Here is a 25,974-nt window from a genome sequence, read left to right as displayed (position 1 = left end):
GTATGTCTGTCTCTAGTCACCCTGCCGGCTGACTACATCTAGACACGCACCCCAGCTATTTGCCGTATGTCTGTCTCTAGTGACCCTGCCGGCTGACTACATCTAGACGGCCAGATACACTGTTCTTCAGAGCGGTTTGCAGGACTTAACTTTTTACATCGCACTACAAGTACATGTTCAGCAGGGTGTTTGGACGGGAGTAGATTGGATGTAAAATTGTATAGGTGTGTATGCATGTATCGGCTGGTGTTTGTGGACGGTCGGTCACGTGTATGGTCGATTGAACGCTTCCAAGAAAACAGGGATTGTATAGATGTACCCAGCTTAAAAGAAACACCTGCAATCTGATACAGAGGATCCCAAAAGATGCTCCTGTAAAGGTCCTAACCCTCTCCCCCGACTCCTCCCTATTTATATATCCTTCCCAACTAGTGCCTAAAGGGTCCTACATACGCAGAGATTTGTGCCAGAGATTCATAACAGGAGATCCAGCATGAGAGATTTCAAATCTGTCACAACTGCCAAAGAAAGTGACACAAAAAAATGCACTTCATCACAAAAATAATGTTATATGGTATAGACAGTAATTTCCTAAATAAACTTAAAATAAATAAATTTCCTTAATAAATAAACATTGGTGGCATAAGGTGTGTACACACTTGTACAATTTAGACTATCTGCATACAATTTAGACTATATAGTGCAGATCTGCACTATATAGTCTATGCAGCCGAAACTTTCTGGCTGCGATACGGGAGCGCGCATCGGGATCGCAAGGGATTAAATCCCATACAATCTGCATGCGATCCAGATGAGATTTTGACTATATGGTGTGTACACACCAATAGTGCTCCCCCCTCACCCCAAACAAATAAACATTGGTGGCATAGTTTGTGCCCCCTCCCCCAACCAAATACACATTGGTGGCTAGTGGCAAAAAAAAAAAAAATGATATGTAATGGTGTGGGCCCCCCCCAACACAAGCATAACCAGCCCCGGGCTCTTTGAGTGGTTCCCAAAATACAGATGACAATGCAAGTGGGGGTCCCCTGGATTTTGGGGACCAGCACCAGACTCCACTAGCAGGGGGTGTAATGCCATAGCCAGGGGACACGCTTGATGGGGTCCCGTGGCCAAAGCATTACCCTAACTAGTCAGCCGGGGCTGGGAGTTTTAATAAAAAAAGGGGTCCCCCCTTTCCAGGGTATCCCAGGCCTGGGCTAAAGCCCGGGGCTATCCCCTGCACCCCTGGGTGCAGGGTTGATAGCTTGTTTCAACAGTAATATTGTCCTTTACAGTGGGACTACAGGTCCCAGCAAGCTTGCCCCACATGCTGGTACTTGGGAGAACCACAGGTACCAGCATGTGGGGAATAAAAGCCTGCCGGTACCTATATCCCCCCTTTAAAAGGAAATATTAAAATAAAAAATATAAACACTGGTTTTAAAATATTTTATTAAACTGGTTCTTCTTTCTTCACCCAGAGGAGCCCAGCCTCTTCATCTGTGTTCTTCGCCTGGGGAGGCGGCCTTTTAAGCTCTTTTGCATTGGCCGCACCTCCCAGGACTTCAGGAGCTCTTCTCTTCTCCTCCGCCGTCGGACTGACTGCCCCTACCCTGTTTCAGGCTGGCTAATATCCAGCTCTAGGGGGCGGGGAAATGACATGGCAAGCCATGATTGGCTGGCTGCTGTCATCTTGAAAAATTTTTATGGTTTTCTCCTCCGCTTCCACCGATGAGGGGAACCGGGCGCTGCCCCAGGGGACCAGGAATGCTGCTGCCGGCACCGCTGGGAGAAGTAACCAGGGTGAGTGCAGAGCTGTGGATCCCTACCCCATATTGCAGATAGGTGGAGGGGTGGTGGCGATCACGGTGCCGCGGGGTGGGGAGGCGTGAGTGCAGCGCTGCGGATCCCGAACCCCATAATGCAGATAGGTAGAGGGGTTGGGGGGGGTTTCAGGAGGACTTCACGCTCAGAATCGGCCCTGCACATTGCTTGCTACAAGAACATGCAGGCGATGTGCAGGGCCTTCTGAGCGAGTGCTCTGAATTTACCAGCCGGTCTGTTCTGCATCGCTGCCAGAATCGGGGCCGCGCTTACACATCGCTGTGTGGGTTACACACACAGCAATATTCTGCCATTTTCTGAGCGCTTTATTGAAATTATGTAAAATCTCTCAGAAGGTGGCTGGATATCGCTCTGTGTGTAGGGCCCTTAACCCCCATACCCCGCAGCTTAATCCTAACCTCCACTTCTAAGGGCTTAACCTTAAACCCCCCCTCCTCATTCTAAACCTAAATCCATACCTTGTGCCTAAACCTAACCCACCCCAGCATACTAATGTCAGCATTTTGGCTTAATGATAGAAATCCATGTTGGAGTTCCTGTGCCGGTGTTCTGGCGGGAGTCTTGATTCCATCAGCTGGGATCCCGACCGACAGGATTATAACTACACCCTGAATTATTAAATATGCTCTAAAGTCTGCAGTGTAATATACAATAGTGCATCATAAATAAAGGTAATTAATCATCAGAGCAAAACCGATCCCCAGACCAACTGTACGTTATGCGTTTTGAGGAATCACCGCAAAACCCTGAAGACATTAGAGCCAGTTACTGTATTATCAACATCTTGGAGCAAATGTAATCGCTAGAGACTGGATTATATGCATTTGCATATGCATTTGGATATTTGTCCGATTTTCTGTAGTAATTGCATATTTCACCTAAATGTCCTGTGCATATTTTGACAGGTTGCCGGTGGAACGCTGATCGTCGGCTCCATTCCCCTAGCATTTACCCTAGCTTCCTGCCCGCTTTTCTGCTATCTGTAAGCCGAGTCCTCTGATAGGCTGACAGAAGCGCCCATCAGAGGGAAGGATTGAGCGAGCGGCATGTCAGCGCGACGGGGGGTGGGATGTGGGTGGAAGAGCTGATATGCTGCTAAACAGTGCAGTGTGTAAGCTCTTCCAGCTACATCCCACACCCGCCGCGCTGACAGGCTGCCCGCCTCTGCTGACACGCGGGAAAGCATTGCGCGCCGTGCGGGTGCTGGAAGCAGGAGCCGTGTACACTAGTGTTCTCAGTGTTCTCAACCACACAAGAGTGAGCCAACGGTGAGTGTTACTGGCACTTGCAGTGCAGTACAGTATTTGTGTCACTGCTGGGGGCATTATATCAATTTATCTGCTGGGGGCATTATATCAGTTTATCTGCTGGGGGCATTATATCCGTTTATCTGCTGGGGGCATTATATCCATTTATCTGCTGGGGGCATTATATCCATTTATCTGCTGGGGGCATTATATCCATTTATCTGCTGGGGGCATTATATCCATTTATCTGCTGGGGGCATTATATCCATTTATCTGCTGGGGGCATTATATCCATTTATCTGCTGGGGGCATTATATCCATTTATCTGCTGGGGGCATTATATCCATTTATCTGCTGGGGGCATTATATCCATTTTACTGCTGGGGGCATTATATCCATTTTACTGCTGGGGGCATTATATCCATTTTACTGCTGGGGGCATTATATCCATTTATCTGCTGGGGGCATTATATCCATTTATCTGCTGGGGGCATTATATCCATTTTACTGCTGGGGGCATTATAAATATATATTTTACTGCTGGTCATATACTGCTTACTAATTGTATGCTGATTTAAATAAAAAACCATAAATTACTATATATTTTGTATTTTTTATTTTGAAGATTTTGAAGATTTTCATGCATATTTTAAGTATTTTTCATGCATATTTGCATGCATATTTCGAGCTTTTTTTGTTGCATATAATCCTGTCTCTAGTAATCGCATTAGAGTTCGCCAGAGATGTTGGATGCCAGACGAACGGAGACATTTTTTTGAAGCGGCAATTATTAACAAAGGCATGGTTAATGGTTTTGCCTATTACATATGTCTCCTAAACTTTTCACTTGCACCCCTAAGGAGTGTGAGGGAAAACACACATATTCTGGGAGATGGTATGTGCTGTTCTGGAAGAGGACATCATGGTGACATTGGGAAATCGAGTTCTCCATAATCAGCTCTGTGATGCTTACTACTTTGTACAATCAGGTTTCATTTTTTCACCGTATATTTGTTATATTGCATGCTAAACTATAATTACAGTAGACAAGTAGATATCACTTTAGTTTGTCATTACAGATAACATAAGAATAATTGCTTTACTTCCCCAAAGGCAATCCTGAACCAAATGGGGTTTGTGGAAGAAAAAAAAAAAAAAAAGAGAAGGTTCAGAACACCATGAAAAAGATTTCAACAATCAATGCCTGTGTGTCACACACATACAGGAGGGCACCTTAACTGATTAATCTTAGATGAGCAAAGAAATTTTCCTTTCTTACGCTTGGTACACACTGGGCGAGTGAAACGATGTCGCGTATTTCAACGGGTCAGAACATATATCTTAAGATCGTCCAGTGAGTATGCAAAACGTTGCCGATGAAGCAAGCTCCCTCCCGTCTACATCCTCAGTCGCCTGGACATACAGGACGGCGGAGGATATCGCTAGAGAAAGCCATGTTGCAGAAGGCACTTGCCGGGGCATCGCTAAGGTATCCGGACTATTGTTAGACAGACCTTACATCGACAGCCATTACATCGACACCATTAGTTCGACAGCTCAATAGGTCGACATGGTTTTAGGTCGACATACCATTAGGTCGACATGTCATTAGGTCGACAGGTCGTTAGGTCGACAGCTCATTATGTCGACAGCTCATTAGGTCGACATGTTTTTAGGTCAACACTGCCATTAGGTCGACAGTGTCTATGTCGACAGCCAAAAGGTCGACATGGTTTTTTTCACTGTTTTTTGAGCTGACATGTGCCGACAGGCGGTATTTCATGCCCTACTATCCACTAGGGCGTGGTGGGAGAATAAAATAGTGTGCCGAGCGCAGCGAGGCACCGTGCCCGAAGCATCGCGAGCGAAGCGAGGGGCTGCGGTACACTTCAAACTGTGTCCATGTCGACTGTGTCGACATTTCGGCCAAAAAACAGTGAAAAAACCCATGTCGACCTTTTGACTGTCGACACTGTTGACCTAATGGCAGTGTCGTCCTAAAAACATGTCGACCTAATGAGCTGTCGACCTAATGAGCTGTCGACCTAATGAGCTGTCGACCTAACGACCTGTCGACCTAATGACATGTCGACCTAATGCTATGTCGACCTAATGCTATGTCGACCTAATGGTATGTCGACCTAATGGTATGTCGACCTAATGGTATGTCGACCTAATGGCTGTCGATGTAATGGCTGTCGATGTAAGGTCTGTCTAATATCCGTCCCAGACCCCATCGCTAATGGGTTGGGATAGTTTGGTCTACAACAACTAGGTCGACAAGCTATAGGTCGACATGGGTCTAGGTTGACACAAGCATTAGGTCAACATGGGCAAGGTTAACAGTCAAAAGGTCGATATGTCGTTTTTCACAGTTTTTTTACCCGAATGTCGACATGGACACAGTTTGAAGTGCACCACATCACTTGCTTCGCTCGCTATGCTTTGGGCACAGTGCCGCGCTACGCTCAGCACACTATTTTATTCTCCCATCACGTCCTAGTGGATGGTAGGGCATGAAATTCCGCCTGTTGGCTCAAAAAAAAAAAAAAAAAAGGGGGAAAATCCACATGTCGACCTTATGCTTGTGTCGACCTAGTTGTTGTAGACCCAATGACCGTATCCCTCGCTAATGACGTCGCCGGGTACACATATAGCTTAGTGCATTCGGCGGTACATTTGTAGTTTCACGGCGGCAGGAAATCGCATTGCATGTAAACCGATCGCGCGTGATGTGATGGCACTTTAGTAGTTTCAAGTTTCCCCTGCCTGCGCATCGCATCAAAGCGATGAAGCACATTTAGCAAACCCCCCACTACCCATGCCACCCCGAAGCGTGGCGAGTGTCCTCTTGACTTGTTCATACCCCTACTATCCACGTCAGCGCGGAGTTGACTTTATAAAGCGTGGCGAGCCCCGCGAGGGGACGTGGAATACACGTCAAGTAATCCGCTGCGCTCCCACACTTTATAAACTCAACTCCACTGACGTGGATAGTGGGGTATGAACAAGTCGAGAGGACAGGTACCGCGTCCACTCACCACACTTCGGGGTGGCGTGGATAGCGGGTGTGTGCTAAATGTGCTTAATTGCATTGCATGTGACCAGATCATACATGCGATCCGATCGCATGCGATGTGCGGGCAGGGGAAACTTGAAACGACAAAAGTATCATCGCATGCGATCGGATCACATGTGATGCGATTTCCTACCGCCATGAAACTACACAAGTACCCATTCGGCTTTAATCAACATGCCAAACAATCACTTATTTGCAAAAATGTATTTCTTCTACTTTATGTAAGAAAATATAAATCTTTCAAAAAGTGTATCAACCATTTTTAAAGTAAACAAATCTGAAAAAAATCTGAGAATTCAATTACAGGCAGCGTGGAATCGTGCACACACGTTTGCTTACAATGGCCACTTTGCGACCGCATCCAATACCCCTTTTACACCCGTCTAAATTCCTGGGTTGGGCCTAGAACAGGTGTGTAAGGTTCCTGGGTCAAAATCCCGGGAAAATTTCTGCTCCATAGCAGGGTTGTTCCAGAGTTGCCGGTCCTCGGTGCGTGCTGTCAGGCCGGGGTTCCACACAGGCAGCGGGCGCAGATGACAGGACAGTGGGTGTATGTAGATGACGCAGCTCTCTGGAGCCCTCACTGCAGCTGGTGAGCTGCGCCATCTGCACCCGCCGTCCAACCTGTCATCCGCGCACACCGCCTGTGTGGATCCCCGACCTGCACCAATTACCAGCAACCAAGGGTGAGTACTCGCTGCCACCAACCCACCTCTTTCCTACACCAGAAAATGCAGGGACTTTTCTGGTGTGAAAGGGGCCAACCCGTGAATGCCCCGTCATGATCCCTGGGCCATATTCACGGATAAGTCCCTGAATATTCTGGTGTAAAAGGGGTATAAGATTAGACGCAGTATCTCTACAGAATGTGATGAACATTTGAACGGTTGCTGAAATGTGCCATTGTGAAACCCCATTTGGGGCTGGCCTGTAGCAGGTGAGCCCCGGCCAGGATTGCATACCTTAACTCCCGATACTTCCACTGCCGGAAATATTGACAGATATTGAATATCTCCCCAATGACAGTGCATCCCAAACTTTTTTGAATCACAGTGACCTAGAGTATCACAATTTTTTTCATTGGCATCCCTATGCCAACATTTTCTTATTGAGAAATGTAGAAAAAAAAATATATATTTTTTTTTTAAGTAATTGTGTGTATGTGTCCTCCTGAGGGTCAGTTATTAGCCACAAATAATTTGAACTGTTGCTGCACCACCAACCCGTGGCACCCCTGCAAGTGTCCCGTGGCACTTTTGGGAACCACTGGATTAAGCATTGTCAGTCGGTTCTGTCCATGTAGCATGGGGTTAACACTGCACTGACAGATTTATTTTAAGTTACACTAAGGTGATTAAGAAGGATCAGGGAGTGATTCAAGATGGTCCTCTAAGGAACGGTGATGTTTTCTAGAGCTCTGTAAAATAACTACCATTGCACTGTATTGTCGTGATGGGGCTAACCATATGCAGGTATCAATAGCCATATTGTAAATGTGGAAACTGATAGTGTGTTCTGGAATGAAACAGACATCTCAGCCGACAATCAAACACCATTGTACTGTATCCAATGAAGAAAATAAGGATCCAGTAGTTTCTGATCTACACACCGAAATAATAGGATCACGAATTGGTACTCTAGGTTCTAATGGTGCCAACTTTTTAGTTCAAAATTTATCGTGTCTAATTCAAAATCGTACCATATTTATTTTGCCTTGCAATGCATGGTCCCCTGTAGTCCATATCACAAGGCAAAATAGTATGTGTAGTATGTGCAGGGCGGTGTTTTAGTAATACATCGCAATCGCATCATGTCTAGTTCAGATTGAACCCTCTGTAATCGCATGTGAGAGGTGCTTTACATGTAACCCTTTGAGTGCAACAACACTATGTGAGCGAAGCAACATATCCGCTAATAATGCCAGCGTCATTTACGTTTGTTATATAAATCTAAACAAAAGATGTGTAACCAGAAAAAAAAAAAAAAGGGTACTTGTTTCCTAGAACTTGATCCGGTTGGAAAAATCGCGTCGATCGCATCTCATGCGATGCGACCGACGCGATGGACCCGATTTTTACATTGATTCAAATGTGAATAGGGTCCCTGGGACCCTATTTTACATTGGATTCAATGTAAAATTGTCCTTAGACCCCAATTGTAACCCCACTGATGGCTCAAATGCCCCCATTGTGAACGGCACCCCACGATTGATGCCAACCCGAAGCGTGGCGAGCCCGCGAGGGGTGGCGGTACGCGTCCTCCGACCTTTTCATACCCTACTATCCACGTCGGCGTGGAGTTAAGAATATAAAGCGTGGCGAGCGCAGCGAGCCCGAAGCGTGGCGAGGTATACGCGTCACAGGAATACGCATGCGCTCGCCACGCTTCGGGCTCGGTGGCTCGCCACACTTTATATTCTCAACTCCACGCCGACGTGGATAGTAGGGGTATGAAAAGGTCGGAGGACGCGTACCACCGCCGCTCGCCACGCTGGCACAAGACCGACGCGATCAACGCGATTGCAATGTTAAAAATATTTTAACATTGAATCCTATGGCAAAATCGCTTCGCGTGCCATGTTAGTGCACACGATCAATGCGATTTTGCCTTTTGCCGGCAAAATGGACCTGATTTCAAAGGAAATCGGGTCCATTGCGTTAGTCGTGTACCTTAACTTAAGGTACACGATTACTAACGATTGTGGCCGTTCTAAGTACCAAAAAAAGAGATATATATTTTCCTATATAAAAAAAGGTAAACATTACAGGTCATTATGATGAACACAAATGTTTGCTTGCCAATTTTCACACTTATTTTGACAAACTCACTTGGCACTCAAAATGGTTAAATTATATATTGTACTCTAGTCCAAATCTTAAGCTGTGTACACACATGCTGATGTGGCAGCCCCAATATCAATTCGATATTGGCAGCCGGCATCAGCTGGCAGGGAGGGAGGGACGGCATGGTGGGGGGAGCAGGGGCCTAGCTGCATTGAGCAGTATGGCCCTCATTATAGGATAGATGAATTATACTACCCATTCTATTCCTACATTTGTTTCCAATGCCGCGCATCGGGATCAGGTGCGATTTGCGGTATGTGCTATGCGATTATGACTATACTCTACTGAAAATCCATAGTGTAAACCGCACCTTATGTCCACAGCTTCACTGAAGTCCGCATTATAAAGCTCAAATCACACCTAGCACACATCTGTGTGGGCCCCATAAGATCTCCTGAGCAATGCAGGCAAATGTCTGAATTCAACAGAACTAGTAAACCAATAATATACAAGAAAATCCAGATATCTATAACATAGTAGTTCAAGAAACATTATACAATTTGTTTTTACAACCATAAAGCAGTTACATTGATGACGGTGCACTTTTATTTGTAAAATATCAGACAAGTTATATAGACACAACATAGAACCAAAGTACTGCGATAATGAAGACATGAATGATTAACCTCTCCTGGTAACTCCATTGTATCATTGTGAATCTCATGCAAAAATCACAATTGAAGTACATTTGGTTTTCCTTATACTGAAATAGACACCGAAATCCAGGGTGACTCAAATACTTACTAAAAAGTACACTCCATGCAGAGCAGATAACATTTTTCTGTACTGGGAACATTTGCTCCACAATACATTCCCATCAAAGTGGAACAGGCAGACTGAAGATGCAATCTGGCAGCTGGTTATCTAAAGAGCCCCAGTTTACTAGTGACAGCGAAACTCTGCTTGCACTGCTGACAGCTCCCTCTTGGCATTACTGGGCACTTGCCAGCTAACTGCAGAGATAACATCTGAACTGCCCAGATCGGTGTCATCTGCTTTGTGGGTGGCAGCATTAGCGGCTACTGAAAACAAAGAGCATAGGGTTTATAACCTTGTTTCCTAAATTATTATGAATCAAGGCACACTAGAGAATCAGAATTTTCTCCACAGCGTGCTAGGCCAAAGATTTTTGTTTAATTGAAAAAAAAAAAAAAAGGATTGTGTCTCATCCACACAGCAGGTTTAGTTATGTTGTGGTGGACAGCATTACGCTTCTGCATGTCCACATACTGCTTTATGATTGCCAGAACTCATCTTGCTCACATTTACCTACATAGGATAGGCCACAGGGATCTGTTTTGTTTTTTTTGTCACATTACCTTTCACAATACTAACATGATTTACGATACCTAGCATACTTTTGATTGTGGAACATGGCAGATTTTTTGGGGTTTTGGGGGCAGAGGACACCATAAAGAACAGAGACCCACTAAGGTCTATAGTATATGCCTGCAAACTGTTTCGGACAGACAAAAAGATAAATCATCAACAGCATTTTTATTTACAAAAACAAACAACCTATTTGATTCAACCAAATCAATACTGGCATATCATTACAGCTTTCCAGTGGCCTGTGTGTGCCAAAGATAGATCTACTGACAGTTCAAGAGACACCACATGGGCAGCTCCCCCAGTGCCACGCCATCACATGGGCAGCCTCTCCAGCACCACGCCAACATACAGGCAGCCTCGCCAGTGCCATGGCATTAACACGGGCAACCTCAACAGTGCCATGGCATCAACACGGGCAACCTCGCCAGTGCCATGGCATCAACACGGGCAACCTCGCCAGTGCCATGGCATCAAAACGGGCAACCTCGCCAGTGCCATGGCATCAACACAGGCAACCTCGCCAGTGCCATGGCATCAACACGGGCAACCTCGCCAGTGCCATGGCATCAACACGGGCAACGTCGCCAGTGCCATGGCATCAACACGGGCAACCTCGCCAGTGCCATGGCATCAACACGGGCAACCTCGCCAGTGCCATGGCATCAACACGGGCAACCTCGCCAGTGCCATGGCATCAACACAGGCAACCTCACCAGTGCCATGGTATCACACGGGCAACCTCGCCAGTGCCATGGTATCACACGGGCAACCTCACCAGTGCCATGGTATCACACGGGCAACCTCACCAGTGCCATGGCATCACACGGGCAACCTCACCAGGGCCATGGTATCACACGGGCAACCTCACCAGTGCCATGGCATCACACGGGCAACCTCACCAGTGCCATGGCATCACACGGGCAACCTCACCAGTGCCATGGCATCACACGGGCAACCTCACCAGTGCCATGGCATCACACGGGCTACCACCCCAGGTCATAGTATCCTGGCAAGTCCTCTCACCTGGTGCAAGGCGCTGATCCCATCAGTATTAGTGCTGTCAATGACATCCTTCCCCGACTCTCCTCTCAGCATCTCCTCCGCCTCCAGCAGATCTCCGCCGGCACAGGCAGCCAGAAACTCCGCCGCCCGCTCAAACCGGACGGTGCGCCCATCCCCTTCCCCGGAGCCCCGCTCTCCCTCATCTTCCTCCTTCCCGTCACCAGTCCGCCTTCTGCGCCGCTGCCACCGGGGTTCAGCCGCCTCCTGGTTGGTACAAGAGCGTGCCCATTGCCGTAGCTGCTCCCTCCGCCTCTCCTTAGCCTGCGCAGCGGCGGCGGCTCCTTCCGCCATGTTCTGTTTATGTCTCCCCGTAACACCACGTCCGCCTGCGCCCCCCTCTCCACCTCCTCCTCCTCCGCCCTATGCCGCCGGCGCGCCGCTCTGCGACGTTATGTCGTCACCAGGCGGCGTGGGCAAGGAATGCCGGGAGTTGTAGTTTCACCACTAGCATCGCGCAACGCGCGAATATGATTATGCACGAGATGTATCCAACCTACTAAAGAGGACGTGCGATAATATGCCCGTAGCAACCAATCAGCGCTGGTTAAAATAGTTAGAAACTGATTGGTTGCTATGGGCTCACTGTCCGCCAGTCCTGTTTAGGTGGTTGGATACAGCACAGATTCCTCATTAAAAATACATTATTGGAAATAAAAGGAAATACAGTAATTCAGGCCGCAATGTCTCCTCTCTGTGTGTCTGTATAATAGCTGTGGCAGGCAGCAGTAGCAGTGACTTTTGCAGTTAGGGATGGACATCGCATTGCGATGGTTTGCAAACATTAATGCTTTTGTTGTAATGGGTTTTACTATTCAATGGTGTGCTGAGGTTTGCTGCCATCAAATGGTAAACATTTGATCAGGGCTGGTGCTAGGGTGTTCGGCGCCCTCCTGCAAACTATAAACTTGCGCCCTCCCATACTTTATAAAGAGACAGCGCGCGCCGAAGGCAAATGCTGCAGAAAGGTTGTATCATGCCCGTAGTAGTAGTAGTGCCTCATACACATGAAGTGATTCTAATTGACTTGTAAGCTGCACCGGTGAATACCCGCCCCCCTGCCGCCATTTCCCCTTGCAACCATGCGAGGAGATATGTTAGGAAGACACATCCCCTCGCATGCGCCCGCAGCAGGAGAAATCATTATATAGTCGCTGACTGTCTAATGATTTCTCCTGCCTTCGCAAATGCAAGTCAGGGGAGACTGGCTTACTGTATATATGAGAGCGCCACGACAAAGACAGGACTGGCGGCTGGCGTCAGCCGCACGCCCCTGACAGACTTTGTCCCGAACACATACCCATGGGAACACCCAGCATTTTCATGGGGATTTCCATTAAACACTGGGCATTCCCATGTACCGTCGCTGCCACAGCCCTCTGAGAGTTGGGGTTTGCTCATGCGCAGAAATGAAACCCCGACCATCGGGGCAGGAGCTGAACCAGTTTCACTAAGAGTGACCAAGAATCAGCCCCATAATGTTCCCAGTAGCAGCAATGCCACAACCTGACATTTTAGTGCCCTGCAGCAGAAAAGGGATTGGTGCCACCACCACCAAACACACACACACACTAAAAACACAGACAGTGCGCACAGAATAATTTAGAAGCGGTGTGGCCACATAATAACACCCATTCACATTACGCCACGCAGTTGTGTACGTTATTCACATTACATAACAGAGTAGTGCCACTTAAACACATTGCGCCAGCTAGAGCCCCTTAGACACATTGCACCAGGATTATGCGAACTGTATTGCCCATTACACATTAACCCACGTACGGGGTCCTGCAGGCTCTGCCCATTTTCCCTGTGCCCCCCCAATCACACACATCCTCTCTGTGCCCTCCTTTCTACATTGGGGGAGGGGATGAGCTGCTAGATGCAACCAGAGGGATTTCATCAGCCACCACTGGCACCATGTACTTCCTGCTATAGCCAACGCACAGCACTACACGCACCCGGCCTGTGCCAGCACACATGCCCATCTATTGACCATCCCTACCTACATAGTGCCCACATAGTGTACTGGGCTGTTTGGAGGGGGGGGGGGGGGAGAAAGGACAGAGAGAGAGAGACACCCCACTGTCTGTCTATTTGCACAGCCACATACACCAGTATAATTGGGAATGGGCACCTAATTTACGCAGTGTCACCACCGCTGATTAATTAACACCCCTTCAGTGACAGGGGGAGCACACCTGCCATGTGCCGGCTACTGCAGGGTATTGGGGGGGGGTTGGTACTTCTCTCACAGATGTAGGGCGTCTCAAGCATTGGACGATCCCTACCTACAGCGATGCGGGTGCGCACACACACCCCGGGTCATACTCACAGGGAAGGAGAACATTGCAGCAGATGTTAGAGCGCAGGGAGCGGATGCCATGGTGATAGGAGCGCAGGCAGGGACCTCCGCAGAGTCCGCACGCTGACAGCCGCTGAGCTGGGAAAGAGTCAAGACTCAACTAATTCAATCTATGGCAGTCTTTATAATCAATCTAAAAGCCTCTCGGCAATGCTATGTTGTAGGATTTTAGATTGATTATACGGCCTGCCACAGACTGGATATGTTGAGAGGAGAGGACAGTGTTCAGGGCTGAGGAAGAGTAGAGACCGCTCTTCATGCTGCCGGCGCCGCTGCCATGCATAGTCAGACAGGTGCAGGCTGCGGCAGCCGACAGCAGTCCACATCAGAACTGTAGCAGAGCAGGGGAGCGCCTATCCAGCGCAGCGCCTCCCTGCTTTGCAGGACTTGCTGAGCGGGTAGCGCCGGCTCTGCATTTGATGGTGTTGTGATGGTCTTGCACCCAGTCCCATCTGCAGGTCCTTCATTGGAATGGGGCAGTTGAACACTCTAGCACCCTCACAGAGCACCCAACAGTAATGCAAATGGGTGTAGCCTCATGATTGCAGCATCCGGGTGGTCACTCCACTTTCCAGGAGTGCTGCATGCTTTAGAATTCAGTAGTACACAAAGGGAGGGTTCTGAGCACCCAGAACCCCCCCCCCCCCCTTCCCTCCCTGATGGCATCACACGGGCTACCACCCGTGGGCCAAAATGGGTAAAAATGCATTTTCCTGTGATTAGCAGGGCTGCGGAGGCTAGGGAGGGTAAGAGATATACTTTCACTCGTGCCAGCAGATGGCATTGATTGACACTAGACATATATATATAGATAGATAGATAGATAGATAGATAGATAGATAGATAGATAGATAGATAGATATAATTATACCTGCCCCCTGTTCAAATCTTGTGTTTGCCCCTGGATATGTAGAGTACAGTAGAGTGCTGAAAGATTAGTTAACAGAAATAGAACCCACTCTGTCTAAGGCTATAAGGTCAGGTTTTTTCTCCCCAAAGTTATGTTGCCAGCTTGCAGTAACTTTTTAGCATCTAGATAACATTTACGTAGTCCCTTCTATACAGTGACTAGGGTTGCCACCTCAGGCATCTTCGATTCCTGGAGATTCCCCCATGGTCTCTAATACATACATGTGTTGAAGTCCCTATTGTTACATTTAATAACACATTTCCCCTACTGACAACTCCTACACATAGATACTTCATACATCCTCCCCTCACCCTGACACCAGTGACAACAACTTCACAGCAACCTCCTCCACCCCCTCCCATCTCTACCATGCATATGTGCCCCAAACACTGACCGTCCACACACACAAATCCCCCCCTCCACACTGGCCTCATCATTTCCTCGCCTGACAGCACAGAGGGCTCTGCCGTGGGACTGATACACAGCAGCAGCCGGCTTATCTCACCTCTGAGGCTCAGTTTGGGAGGAAGCGCTGCTGAAGCATCCTCAGCTGTTGGCTGAACAGTGCTCCTCCGTCCTCTCCTCTCCCGTGGCCCAGTTTAAATATTTCTGGAGGTTGAGGGAGCTGTGCGGCGGACAGCAACTCCCAAGTACTGGAGATGCACTGTGCATGTCCGGTGGCCTTTCTGGCACCCGGAGCTCGTGCTCCGCTGAAACCACCCTCCCTACGCCCCTGACAGTGTGCACACTCATTTGGGAGGCTGTGGAGGCTTTCAAAGACACCCGGATTCCGGGAGAATCCCAGAATCCGGCAGACTGCAAAAAGGTCCTGGAGGGTTGCCACCAATTCAGGGAGAATCCAGGAAATCCTGGAGAGGTGGCAACCCTAACAGTGACAGAAGCTTGTTGCTCTGGAAAACTTCTCCACTGCAACTCTTTCAAAGGATTGAAACATCTACCCCATTATCTGCTCAGATCCTGCTCCCTCTCTAGGCAGGGCCGGTGAAAGGCACCGGAGTGCCCTAGACGAGGGGGGATGAGGGCGCCGCGGTGCCCACCTGCTACACGGGGGGTCAGCACGGTCTGAGGGGTACCTACCCAGCAACTTACAGAGCCCCGTCAGATGCCGTCGTCGGGCCAGGAGAGAGGGATCTGCCCGTTGTACCGCCCAGCCGGAGTGAAGTGCTGCCCGCTTCCGTCCATCATCATCCGCTGGGTGGCGGCGCGGGAAGCGCTTCTGATTTTGAAAACACTGGCATCACGCTGATTGGCTGATTGAGTCAGTGTTTTCAAACCCAGAAGCGCTTCCCACGTCGCCGCCCGGCGGATGATGATGGACGGCAGCGGGCAGCACTCCGGCTGGGCAGTACAATGGCCGGCTCCCTCTCTCCTGGCTCTCTCTCTTCTCCGGGTGGCTCCCTCTCTCCTGGTCCTGGACGATGGCACCCAACGGGGCCTTGTAAGTTGCTGGGGGCGGTGGGGGCGCCGAAGGTACCCCTCAGGCCGCGCGGACCCCCCTGCTGCATATACAGTAGCCTGGGGGGGGGGGGCGTCACCGTCACCTGGCTGCTCCGAACTTCCACCCTCCAGTGGCCGGCGCCCTAGGCAAATGCCTAAAGCTGCCTAGTGGTGGCGCCAGCCCTGTCTCTAGGGGTAATTAAGACCTGATCGCATGGCTGATTCTCATTTTGCATATAGGCTTCGTGAACCGGGAGTGCCCGAAAAGGGGATGTGGGGGTGTGCTAAGTGCTCTCTGAGATGCTGGCATGCCGCCAGCCCCTATGTCTCCTGTGAATAGATGCTGTGTGCATACGCTTAGGGACTCACCAGTCATACTGCCCATGTGCATGTAACAAAGTTTATACAGCTGGCATGTAGGATCTAATGGCATGTGAAGGAGGTTTTGGCTTTAGGCTGACCAGCTGGCGGTTAAACACAATGTACATAAAGTACTGGCTCCATCAGTAAGTCACATTGGCACAGCAATCTGGCAGTCACCCAAATAACTTTACCTCCCACAGAACATCAGGATGGGTGATAGCTAACCAGCATGGAATAAATTTGCCCTTAATTTTATTCCTTGGCTGTCACTTGTACTGCCACAGCCTAATTGATGATGGGATTCCGGCGCCAGTCTTGTGGCCACAACTTAGGATGCCAGTGTTGGTATTCCAATTGCGGATATCCCGTCCACCAAGATGTTAACTGCATCACATTGTTGCTGAAGAAATTAATGTTTTTTCAGGAAGGTTATTTAATGATGACAAGATATGTTTGAAGGTCACAAAAATGATCTTCATATTACCTGGTGGTCAAAAACTGCACTTATTATTGTAAATGTTGTCAGTCTTGTATGGCAGACACAGTAATGCTCCCTGTATTGTCTGGAGATCACTTAAATGCTCTCCATATTGTCTGATGGTCAATAAAGTGTGCTCCATATTGCCTAGTGGTCACAGAAATTCTCTCTGTATTATCTGGTGGTCACAAAAACGCTCTTAGTATTTGGGGAATTTCGCCACAGTAATGTTCTTTGTGTTGTCTTGTGGTCACACTAATGCTTTTTGTATTGTCATGTCACTAAAATGCTCTAGTATTATATGGTGAGCTAAGAAATGCTCTTAATATTACATAGTGATCCTGCAGACAGTAATTATGTTATTGCTATTATTTTTATAGTGTTATTATTTTTATATATATATATGTTGCTCATAAATCTAAAAATGAATATAGCAATATTTAAAGAATCGATTAATGTATGTGTATTTAGGGATACAGGGGGCGCTATTGTTCAGCTTTTTCTAGGGCAGGGGTGTCCAAACTTTTTGCAAAGAGGGCCAGTTTTGGTGAGGTGAAAATGTGTGGGGGCCGACCATTCAGCCTGTTATTCTTTGAACCATTTATCACATCAGAATGGTCCACCACTCTGCCCCAATTCACTGTATGTCCCCCAGCATGGCCCCACTCACTGTATGTCCCCCAGCATGCCCCCACTCCAGTGGCGTAACTATAGCACCGCAGCCCCCGCGGTCGCGGGGGGGCGCTGTGCATATGGGGGCGCCGGGGGGGGGGGCTGCGGTGCTATAGTCATCCCCCCGCCCCCATGCCCCGCATGCTTACCTGTCCGCGTGTCCCGGCTCCACTCCTGGCTTCAATCAATGCTATGGAGACGGACCACGATAAAATGGCCGCCCCATAAAGCAGGGGGCGGCCATTTTATTGTGGTCCATCTGCATAGAATTTATTGAAGCCAGGAGGGGAGCCGGGACGCGCGGACAGGTAAGCATGCGGCAATGGGGGGAGGCGACACAGGGGGCAGGCACCGGGGGCCGGACGGACGGGTGAGGAGGGGGGGGAGCCCCCCCATTAACGGCAGGGGGGCGCCCCAAACAAAGCTACGCCGCTGCCCCACTCACTGTATGTTCCCCAGCATGCCCCTTCACTAAATATTCCCCTACTTGACCCCTTACTCGTATTTCCCCCAGCCTGCCCCATTAATTTTATGTCCCCCAATCTAACCCATTCACTGTATGTCCCCCACTCTGCCCACATTCACTGTATGTCCCCACCTCTTCCCCATTTACTGTATGTACCCCACTCTGCCCCATTCACTGTATGTCCCCCACTCTGCATCATTCACTGTATGCCCCCTCTCTGCCCCCATTCACTGTATGTCCCCCAGCATGCCCCTCCTTCACTGTATGCCCCCCACTCTGCAAACATTCACTGTATGTTCCCCAGCCTGCCCCCTTTAACTGTATGTCCCCCAGCTTGCCCTCCATCACTGTATGTCCCCCACTCGGCCCCCATTCACTGTATGTCCCCCAGCATGCCCCCATTCACTGTATATTCCCCAGCCTGCCCCCATTCACTGTATGTCCCCCAGCATGCCCCTATTCACTGTATGTCCCCCAGCATGCCCCTCCTTCACTGTATGTCCGCCAGCGTGCCCCTCCTTCACTGTATGTCCCCAGCGTGCCTCTCCACTGTATGTCCCACAGCATGCCCCTCCTTCACTCTATGTCCCCCACTCTGCCAACATTCACTGTACTGTATGTTCCCCAGCCTGCCCCCATTCACTGTATGTTCCCCAGCCTGCCCCCATTCACTGTATGCCCCCCAGCCTGCCCTCCATCACTGTATGTCCCCCACTCGGCCCCCTTCACTGTATATTCCCATAGACTGCCCCTCCTTTGATGTATGTACCCCATTCACTGTATGCCCCCCCACTGTGCCCCCATTCACTCTATGTCCCCCAGCCTGCCCCCCTTCTCTGAATGTCCATCACTCTGCTTCCATTCACTGTATGTCCCCCAGCATGCCCCTCCTTCACTATATGTCCATCACTGTATGTCCCCCAGCCTGACCCTCCTTCACTGTATGTCCGCCAGCGTGCCCCTCCTTCACTGTATGTCCCCCAGCGTGCCTCTCCACTGTATGTCCCACAGCATGCCCCTCCTTCACTCTATGTCCCCCACTCTGCCAACATTCACTGTACTGTATGTTCCCCAGCCTGCCCCCATTCACTCTATGTTCCCTAGCCTGCCCCCATTCACTGTATGTCCCCCAGCCTGCCCTCCATCACTGCATCACTGTATGTCCCCCACTCGGCCCCCTTCACTGTATATTCCCATAGACTGCCCCTCCTTCGATGTATGTACCCCATTCACTGTATGCCTCCCACTGTGCCCCCATTCACTCTATGTCCCCCAGCCTGCCCCCCTTCTCTGAATGTCGATCACTCTGCTTCCATTCACTGTATGTCCCCCAGCATGCCCCTCCTTCACTATATGTCCATCACTGTATGTCCCCCAGCCTGACCCTCCTTCACTGTATGTCCGCCAGCGTGCCCCTCCTTCACTGTATGTCCCCCAGCGTGCCTCTCCACTGTATGTCCCACAGCATGCCCCTCCTTCACTCTATGTCCCCCACTCTGCCAACATTCACTGTACTGTATGTTCCCCAGCCTGCCCCCATTCACTCTATGTTCCCTAGCCTGCCCCCATTCACTGTATGTCCCCCAGCCTGCCCTCCATCACTGCATCACTGTATGTCCCCCACTCGGCCCCCTTCACTGTATATTCCCATAGACTGCCCCTCCTTCGATGTATGTACCCCATTCACTGTATGCCTCCCACTGTGCCCCCATTCACTCTATGTCCCCCAGCCTGCCCCCCTTCTCTGAATGTCGATCACTCTGCTTCCATTCACTGTATGTCCCCCAGCATGCCCCTCCTTCACTATATGTCCATCACTGTATGTCCCCCAGCCTGACCCTCCTTCATTGTATGTCCGCCAGCGTGCCCCTTCTTCACTGTATGTCCCCCAGCGTGCCTCTCCACTGTATGTCCCACAGCATGCCCCTCCTTCACTCTATGTCCCCCACTCTGCCAACATTCACTGTACTGTATGTTCCCCAGCCTGCCCCCATTCACTCTATGTTCCCTAGCCTGCCCCCATTCACTGTATGTTCCCCAGCCTGCCCTCCATCACTGCATCACTGTATGTCCCCCACGCGGCCCCCTTCACTGTATATTCCCATAGACTGCCCCTCCTTCGATGTATGTACCCCATTCACTGTATGCCTCCCACTGTGCCCCCATTCACTCTATGTCCCCCAGCCTGCCCCCCTTCTCTGAATGTCCATCACTCTGCGGTACTTGTTTCCTATCTGGGCGCCCACTAAGTAAATTGAGCACCATGCTATTCTCCGTAGTGAAATCTGATCGCATCGCATCGTACACATACACGATATTGAACGATGCGATGCGATGCGATGCGATCCGATTCGATTTCCCATAGGAAACAATGTTAAATGGCTCAATTTAGCCAAATTATCATAGGAACAATAGTAAATGGGCCAAAAACACCCCTGAACATTGAAATGTCCCCCCAAAAGTAGTTGACGCCACCCCGCCATCAACGTGAACCCGAAGCGTGGCGAGCGCAGCGAGCCCGCGAGGGGCGGCGGTACGCGTCCTCCGACCTTTTCATGCCCTACTATCCACTAGGGCGTGGAGTGAGAATAGAATAGTGTGGCGAGCGCAGCGAGCCACCGAGCCCGAAGCGTGGCGAGCGCAGCGAGCCCCGCGAGGGGACGCGGATACCTTCACAGGTAAACGCGTCCCTTTGCGGGCTTCCCAGGTGTCCGCGTCGCCATGGACACCTGGGAAGCCCGCGAGGGGACGCGTATAACTGTGAAGGTATCCGCGTCCCCTCGCGGGGCTCGCTGCGCTCGCCACGCTTCGGGCTCGGTGGCTCGCTGCGCTCGCCACACTATTCTATTCTCACTCCACGCCCTAGTGGATAGTAGGGCATGAAAAGGTCGGAGGACGCGTACCGCCGCCCCTCGCGGGCTCGCTGCGCTCGCCACGCTTCGGGTTCACGTTGATGGCGGGGTGGCGTCAACTACTTTTGGGGGGACATTTCAATGTTCAGGGGTGTTTTTGGCCCATTTACTATTGTTCCTATGATAATTTGGCTAAATTGAGCCATTTAACATTGTTTCCTATGGGAAATCGGATCGCATCGCATCGCATCGCATCGTTCAATATCGTGTATGTGTACGATGCGATGCGATCCGATTTCAGTACGGTGCCGTACGTAGAAAACCTGGGCGCCCAGATAGGAAACAAGTACCCACTCTGCTTCCATTCACTGTATGTCCCCCAGCATGCCCCTCCTTCACTATATGTCCATCACTGTATGTCCCCCAGCCTGACCCTCCTTCACTATATGTAGCACATACTGCCTCCCTTCACTGTATATTACCCTGCAGGAGACAGATGCTTGGGCTCCCGCCGCCTTCCTCCTCCACTCTGCATATTACGGGAGCAAGCTTCCCCTTTGCTGCCCCCCCTCCCTGCACACTGCTATCACTGTGATTGTGGTGGAGGGTGATATATGATTGCAGCAGCAGGAGTTGGACACATACTCATCTGAAAGACGGCAAACACGCCTCACAGTGGCAGCCGGCACCCTCTCACCGATGCAGACAGCAAGCCGGCAAGGTTAAAGTCATGCTCACTGGACTCCCACCTCTAGAGTCCTGTGCGTCCCACATCAGCCTCCAGCCGCCCGCTTCCAGCGGGAGGCTCCGGGCCGCTTGAAGTCCCATCACGGGCCGCAATTGCCCCCCCCCCCCCGGGCCGGATTTTGGACATGCCTGGTCTAGGATGGCTAGGTACCTTGTACTGGTCCTGCTACACTGGGACAGTCCCAATTACTGTCCACTGTTCATGTGTCAACCTTTTGCTTGTATTGACCTTTTGTTAATGTCACCCTCAAACCTCCCAACTCCCGTCTGTGACATTCCCGTGTCCCGCCCGGGGCCAGATATGTCCCATGGTGGGGGGGGGGGGCAGTTGGGAGTCCCCGCTGCCACCCGTTGGGCAGAGGTGAATAGATGCTGTGCGCTTTGATAACATGCAGCAGTGGTAACATGGGGGCGTGGCCTCACAGGAGTGAAGCTATTAAAATGCCATGCCCCTCACTGTGAGGCCACACTCCCAAATGTCGGCCCTCTTCTGCATCATAGAATGTTGGGAGGTATGCACCCTTGTCAATGTCAACCTTGTCGTATGTGTTGACCTATTGCCTGTTGACACTGTCATTCTATGGAATGGATACTGCTTTGACCCACGTGTATAGATACTCCACCAATTACCTGGAAATGCACATTACAATTTACAGACCTGCAATGGCAATATATGGATTGTTCTGAGAGAGCCGAAAACATACTTTTCCAATATATATATATTTTTCCAATACATATATATATATATATTTTTTTAAATCCTCAAACATATAGTACATAGCTCCTAAATTATTATATTAAGGAATTAGTACAAAGGTGTATAAGAAGAGTGTGTGTGCACATTAGGTGGGCTTGTCCAACATTTCCTCTGCTCTGGGCTAACTCTGTCCCCGCCCCAAAAAAGCTCAATATGAATTATACCACCCTGTGGCGGTATCCTACATTTGGACGGGTGTGGATCATTTGGTATACAACAACTAGGTCGACAAGCATTGGGTCAACACAACTAGGTCGACATGGGTCTAGGTCGACATGGGTCAAGGTTGACATGGGTCTAGGTCGACATGGCTTTAGGTTGACAGATAATTAGGTTGACACAAGCATTAGGTCAACATGGGCAAGGTCAACAGTCAAAAGGTCAACATGGGGTTTTTCACTGTTTTTTCACCCGATTGTCCACACAGTCAACATGGACACAGGTTAAAGTTTCCATGTCGACACTCAAAACTGCAACCTGCTGCCCCCCCCCCCCCCCCAATACTGCCACCAATAACCATTTTCCAACCCCTTAATGCATACTTGCCGAACATTCTGGAATGGCAAGGAGCCTCCCAAAATTGAGTGGTCCTCCCAGCCCCCCCAGTAGGTGGGCAAGACCCCAGCACCCTCCACTTTGCCACTCACAACAGAGTACAGGAAGAGAGGGCAGCAAAGTAGGGAAGTATGCCTCAAGAGAAAGTACGGAGGTGAGGTCATAGAGATTCCACAGCAACCACCTGTATTAAGAACAACAAGTATCCTCACAGACATCCTTGATTTTTTGATAGGCAGACTTGGTGGCGCCCCCCTAGATCCTGGCACCTTAGGCAGCTGCCTAAAGCTGCCTAGTGTTAGAGCCGGCCCTGAGTATTTCCCCTTATACACATTATGCTGCGGTAATACCCATTACGCACAGTATGCTGCTATATGGAGGCTATTCAATATTCAGGTTCGGACTGGCCCGGGGGGAGGGGGGGGGGGACCAGGGCATTCACCGGTAGGGAACACTGATTTATGACCCCACCCACTTTTTAGGTATACAGGGCCTGACAGAAACGTTTAATGCCGCCGGGCAGGCTCTCAAAACTGCTAATACGTTCCATGCCTCTCTCCTTAAACCCGTAATTTTTCCAGCAAGTTCCCTCCTAAAATTGGTAAAGGAATACCTTCTGTGGAGGTACAAGGGCAACAAGAGTTCTTGGTGGAAATAATCTTGGATTCCAAGATCTACCGGGGCTCTCTTCATTTTATCGCCTATTAGAAGGGATACGGTCCGGAGGAGAGATCATGGGTCTTAGATAAGGATCTATATCAGGGTTGCCGACTTTAAAAAAATACTCTCCGGGAGAAGCCCGGAGAGGAATATTGCATTACGAGTTTTGGGGGCGGGGATTAACTGTGACGTCATTAAGCCCCGCCCCCATTACATCAAATAGCAGAAATAACTTATATCCATGGAGGGGGCGGGGCTAAAACGTCACGATTGTGCCGTTTTAGCTCCGGCCCTCCCCTGAGACCCGCGGATTGCGGCATATAAATGCCGCGTTCGGGGGGCTCAGTGGGGTTCCCCCTGATTCCGGGAGGGTTGCCCACCCTTCCGGGGGCCGGGAGGAAGGACCCGATTTTCGGGAGACTCCCGCAAATTCCGGGAGGGTCGGCAACCCTGATCTATATGCTCCCAGACTTAAAAGGATGTTTTTTTTTCTGCAGCTATGAATTTTGAAAACTGCAGCTGTCGTTGCTGCATCACACATCACTGTCCCTAGATCTTGGTTCAGACAGCCAGGGAATGTGCATAAATAAACAATAATGTTTTTAGCTGCAGGTTCTGCTGGTAAGTCTTGACCGGTGAACACCTGAGAGGGAGAGTGGACTTCCCAGACGTCAGTTAACTCTTTAGAAAATGATTTTATGATACATGCCACAAGGGTTCCGCAGCACCTAACAATACATAAAGTAGCAAAAATATATCTATATAAAAAAAAAAAGGAATTACATTACAAGGCGATTTAAGACAAGAACATTGTAAATGAAAACAGTTCTGTCAAGGGACAGGACACTGAAGCAATTATTAGGCAGACATATATATATATATATCTATATATATATATCTCTTATATATTTAGCCAGATCTGTCACTCAACCCCTGTGTAGAACGTTCCTGTGTAGAACATTTTCATGTGTAGAACGTTCCACCCCCTTGACATCAACTCCCCCCGCCCAGCCAGGGCTACAGTACACGCCCACCATCCACCATTACTCCACAGCCACAATCCACCATTACTCCTGCATATCCCTACCCTCTGCCAGGACCCCCGCGACCCCCCTCCCGCGATTCGCAGGACCCCCCGCAACCCCCCCTCCCACGATTCGCGGAACCCCCGCAACCCCCCTCCCGCAATTCGCGGGACCCCCGCAACCCACCCTCCTGCGAATCGCGGGACCCCGCGACCCTCCCACGAATCGCGGAACCCCAGCAACCCCCTCCCGCGATTCGCGGGACCCCCGCGAACCCCCCCTCCCGGCATTAAAAGCCCGCGACCCCCCCTTCTGCGATTTGCGGACCACCGCCCCCTCCCGTGATTCACGGCACCCCCCCTCCCGCGATTTGCGGACCCCCTCGGCACCTCTCACGATTTGCAACCGCCCCGTAATTCACACACCACCTCCAGCGCCCCCTCCCGCAATTTGCAGCCCCCCTCCCGTGATTCGGGGACCCCCCCTCCCGCGATTCATGCCCCCCTCACGCAATTCACGGCACCCCCCCACACCCCCCTTCCTGCGTTTCGCAGCCCCCCACGACCCCCCTCCCGCGATTCATGCCCCCTCCTGCGATTCACGGACCCCCGCACCACCCCCCTGCGCCCCCCCATCCTTGATTCACACCCCCCCTCATGCAATTCACGGCACCCCCCACGCCCCCCTCCTGCGATTCGCAGCCCCCCACGACCCCCCCTCCTGCGATTCATGACCCGTCCCGGGAATCACGGACCCCCGCACCACCCCCCAGCGCCCAACCCCCTTGACTCACGGCACCCCCCGCGCCCCTTCCGCAATTCACGGACCTCCACAACCCCCCCTCCCGCAATTCACTAACCCCAACAACCCCCCTCCCGCAATTTGCGGACCCCCCTTCCCTCGATTCAAGCCCCCCCGCGCCCCCTCCCACGATTTGCGGACCCCCTCCCGCTAATCGCGGATCCCCGCACACCACCCCCCCCTCCAGCAATATGCAGACCCCCCTGACCCCCTTCCGGCAATTCCACCCCCCAGCGGACCACCGCGACCCCGCTCCCGCATTTCACGTACCCCTGTGACAATGGGGGATCCTGTACCGCCACAAGCAGGTACTGCCCCTAGGTGGGAAATCCGGCCCTGGCTGCCGCACTGCAGGTTTCCCCACTGCCCTCTGCACCAGCGCCACAACTTTTATCAATGTCTTGCCCACATACCACTATTATACAGCCTCCTGCTCTCATGCACGCTCACTCCCTCC

The 25,974-nt window shown here is 50.5% G+C and overlaps 1 protein-coding gene across 4 annotated transcripts in view; it reads right to left on the bottom strand.

The window, feature by feature from the left end:
- Positions 1-11,809, bottom strand: part of PPP1R12C (protein phosphatase 1 regulatory subunit 12C) — a 99,253-nt gene extending 87,444 nt beyond the window's left edge. Inside the window, exon 1 of one of the 4 annotated variants that reach the window (XM_083162659.1) lies at positions 11,373-11,809. In XM_083162659.1, coding sequence (XP_083018785.1) covers positions 11,373-11,702 — 330 coding nt within the window. In that variant the 5' untranslated portion in view covers positions 11,703-11,809. The remainder of the gene's footprint in view (positions 1-11,372) is intronic. The other 3 variants (XM_083162661.1, XM_083162658.1, XM_083162660.1) reach the window with 3 other exon arrangements.
- Positions 11,810-25,974: the final 14,165 nt, after the last annotated feature.

This window comes from Crinia signifera, chromosome 19 (assembly GCF_055691185.1).
Source record: "Crinia signifera chromosome 19, ASM5569118v1, whole genome shotgun sequence".
Lineage (NCBI taxonomy): Eukaryota > Metazoa > Chordata > Amphibia > Anura > Myobatrachidae > Crinia > Crinia signifera.
This window is presented reverse-complemented; position numbering and strand designations above follow the sequence as displayed.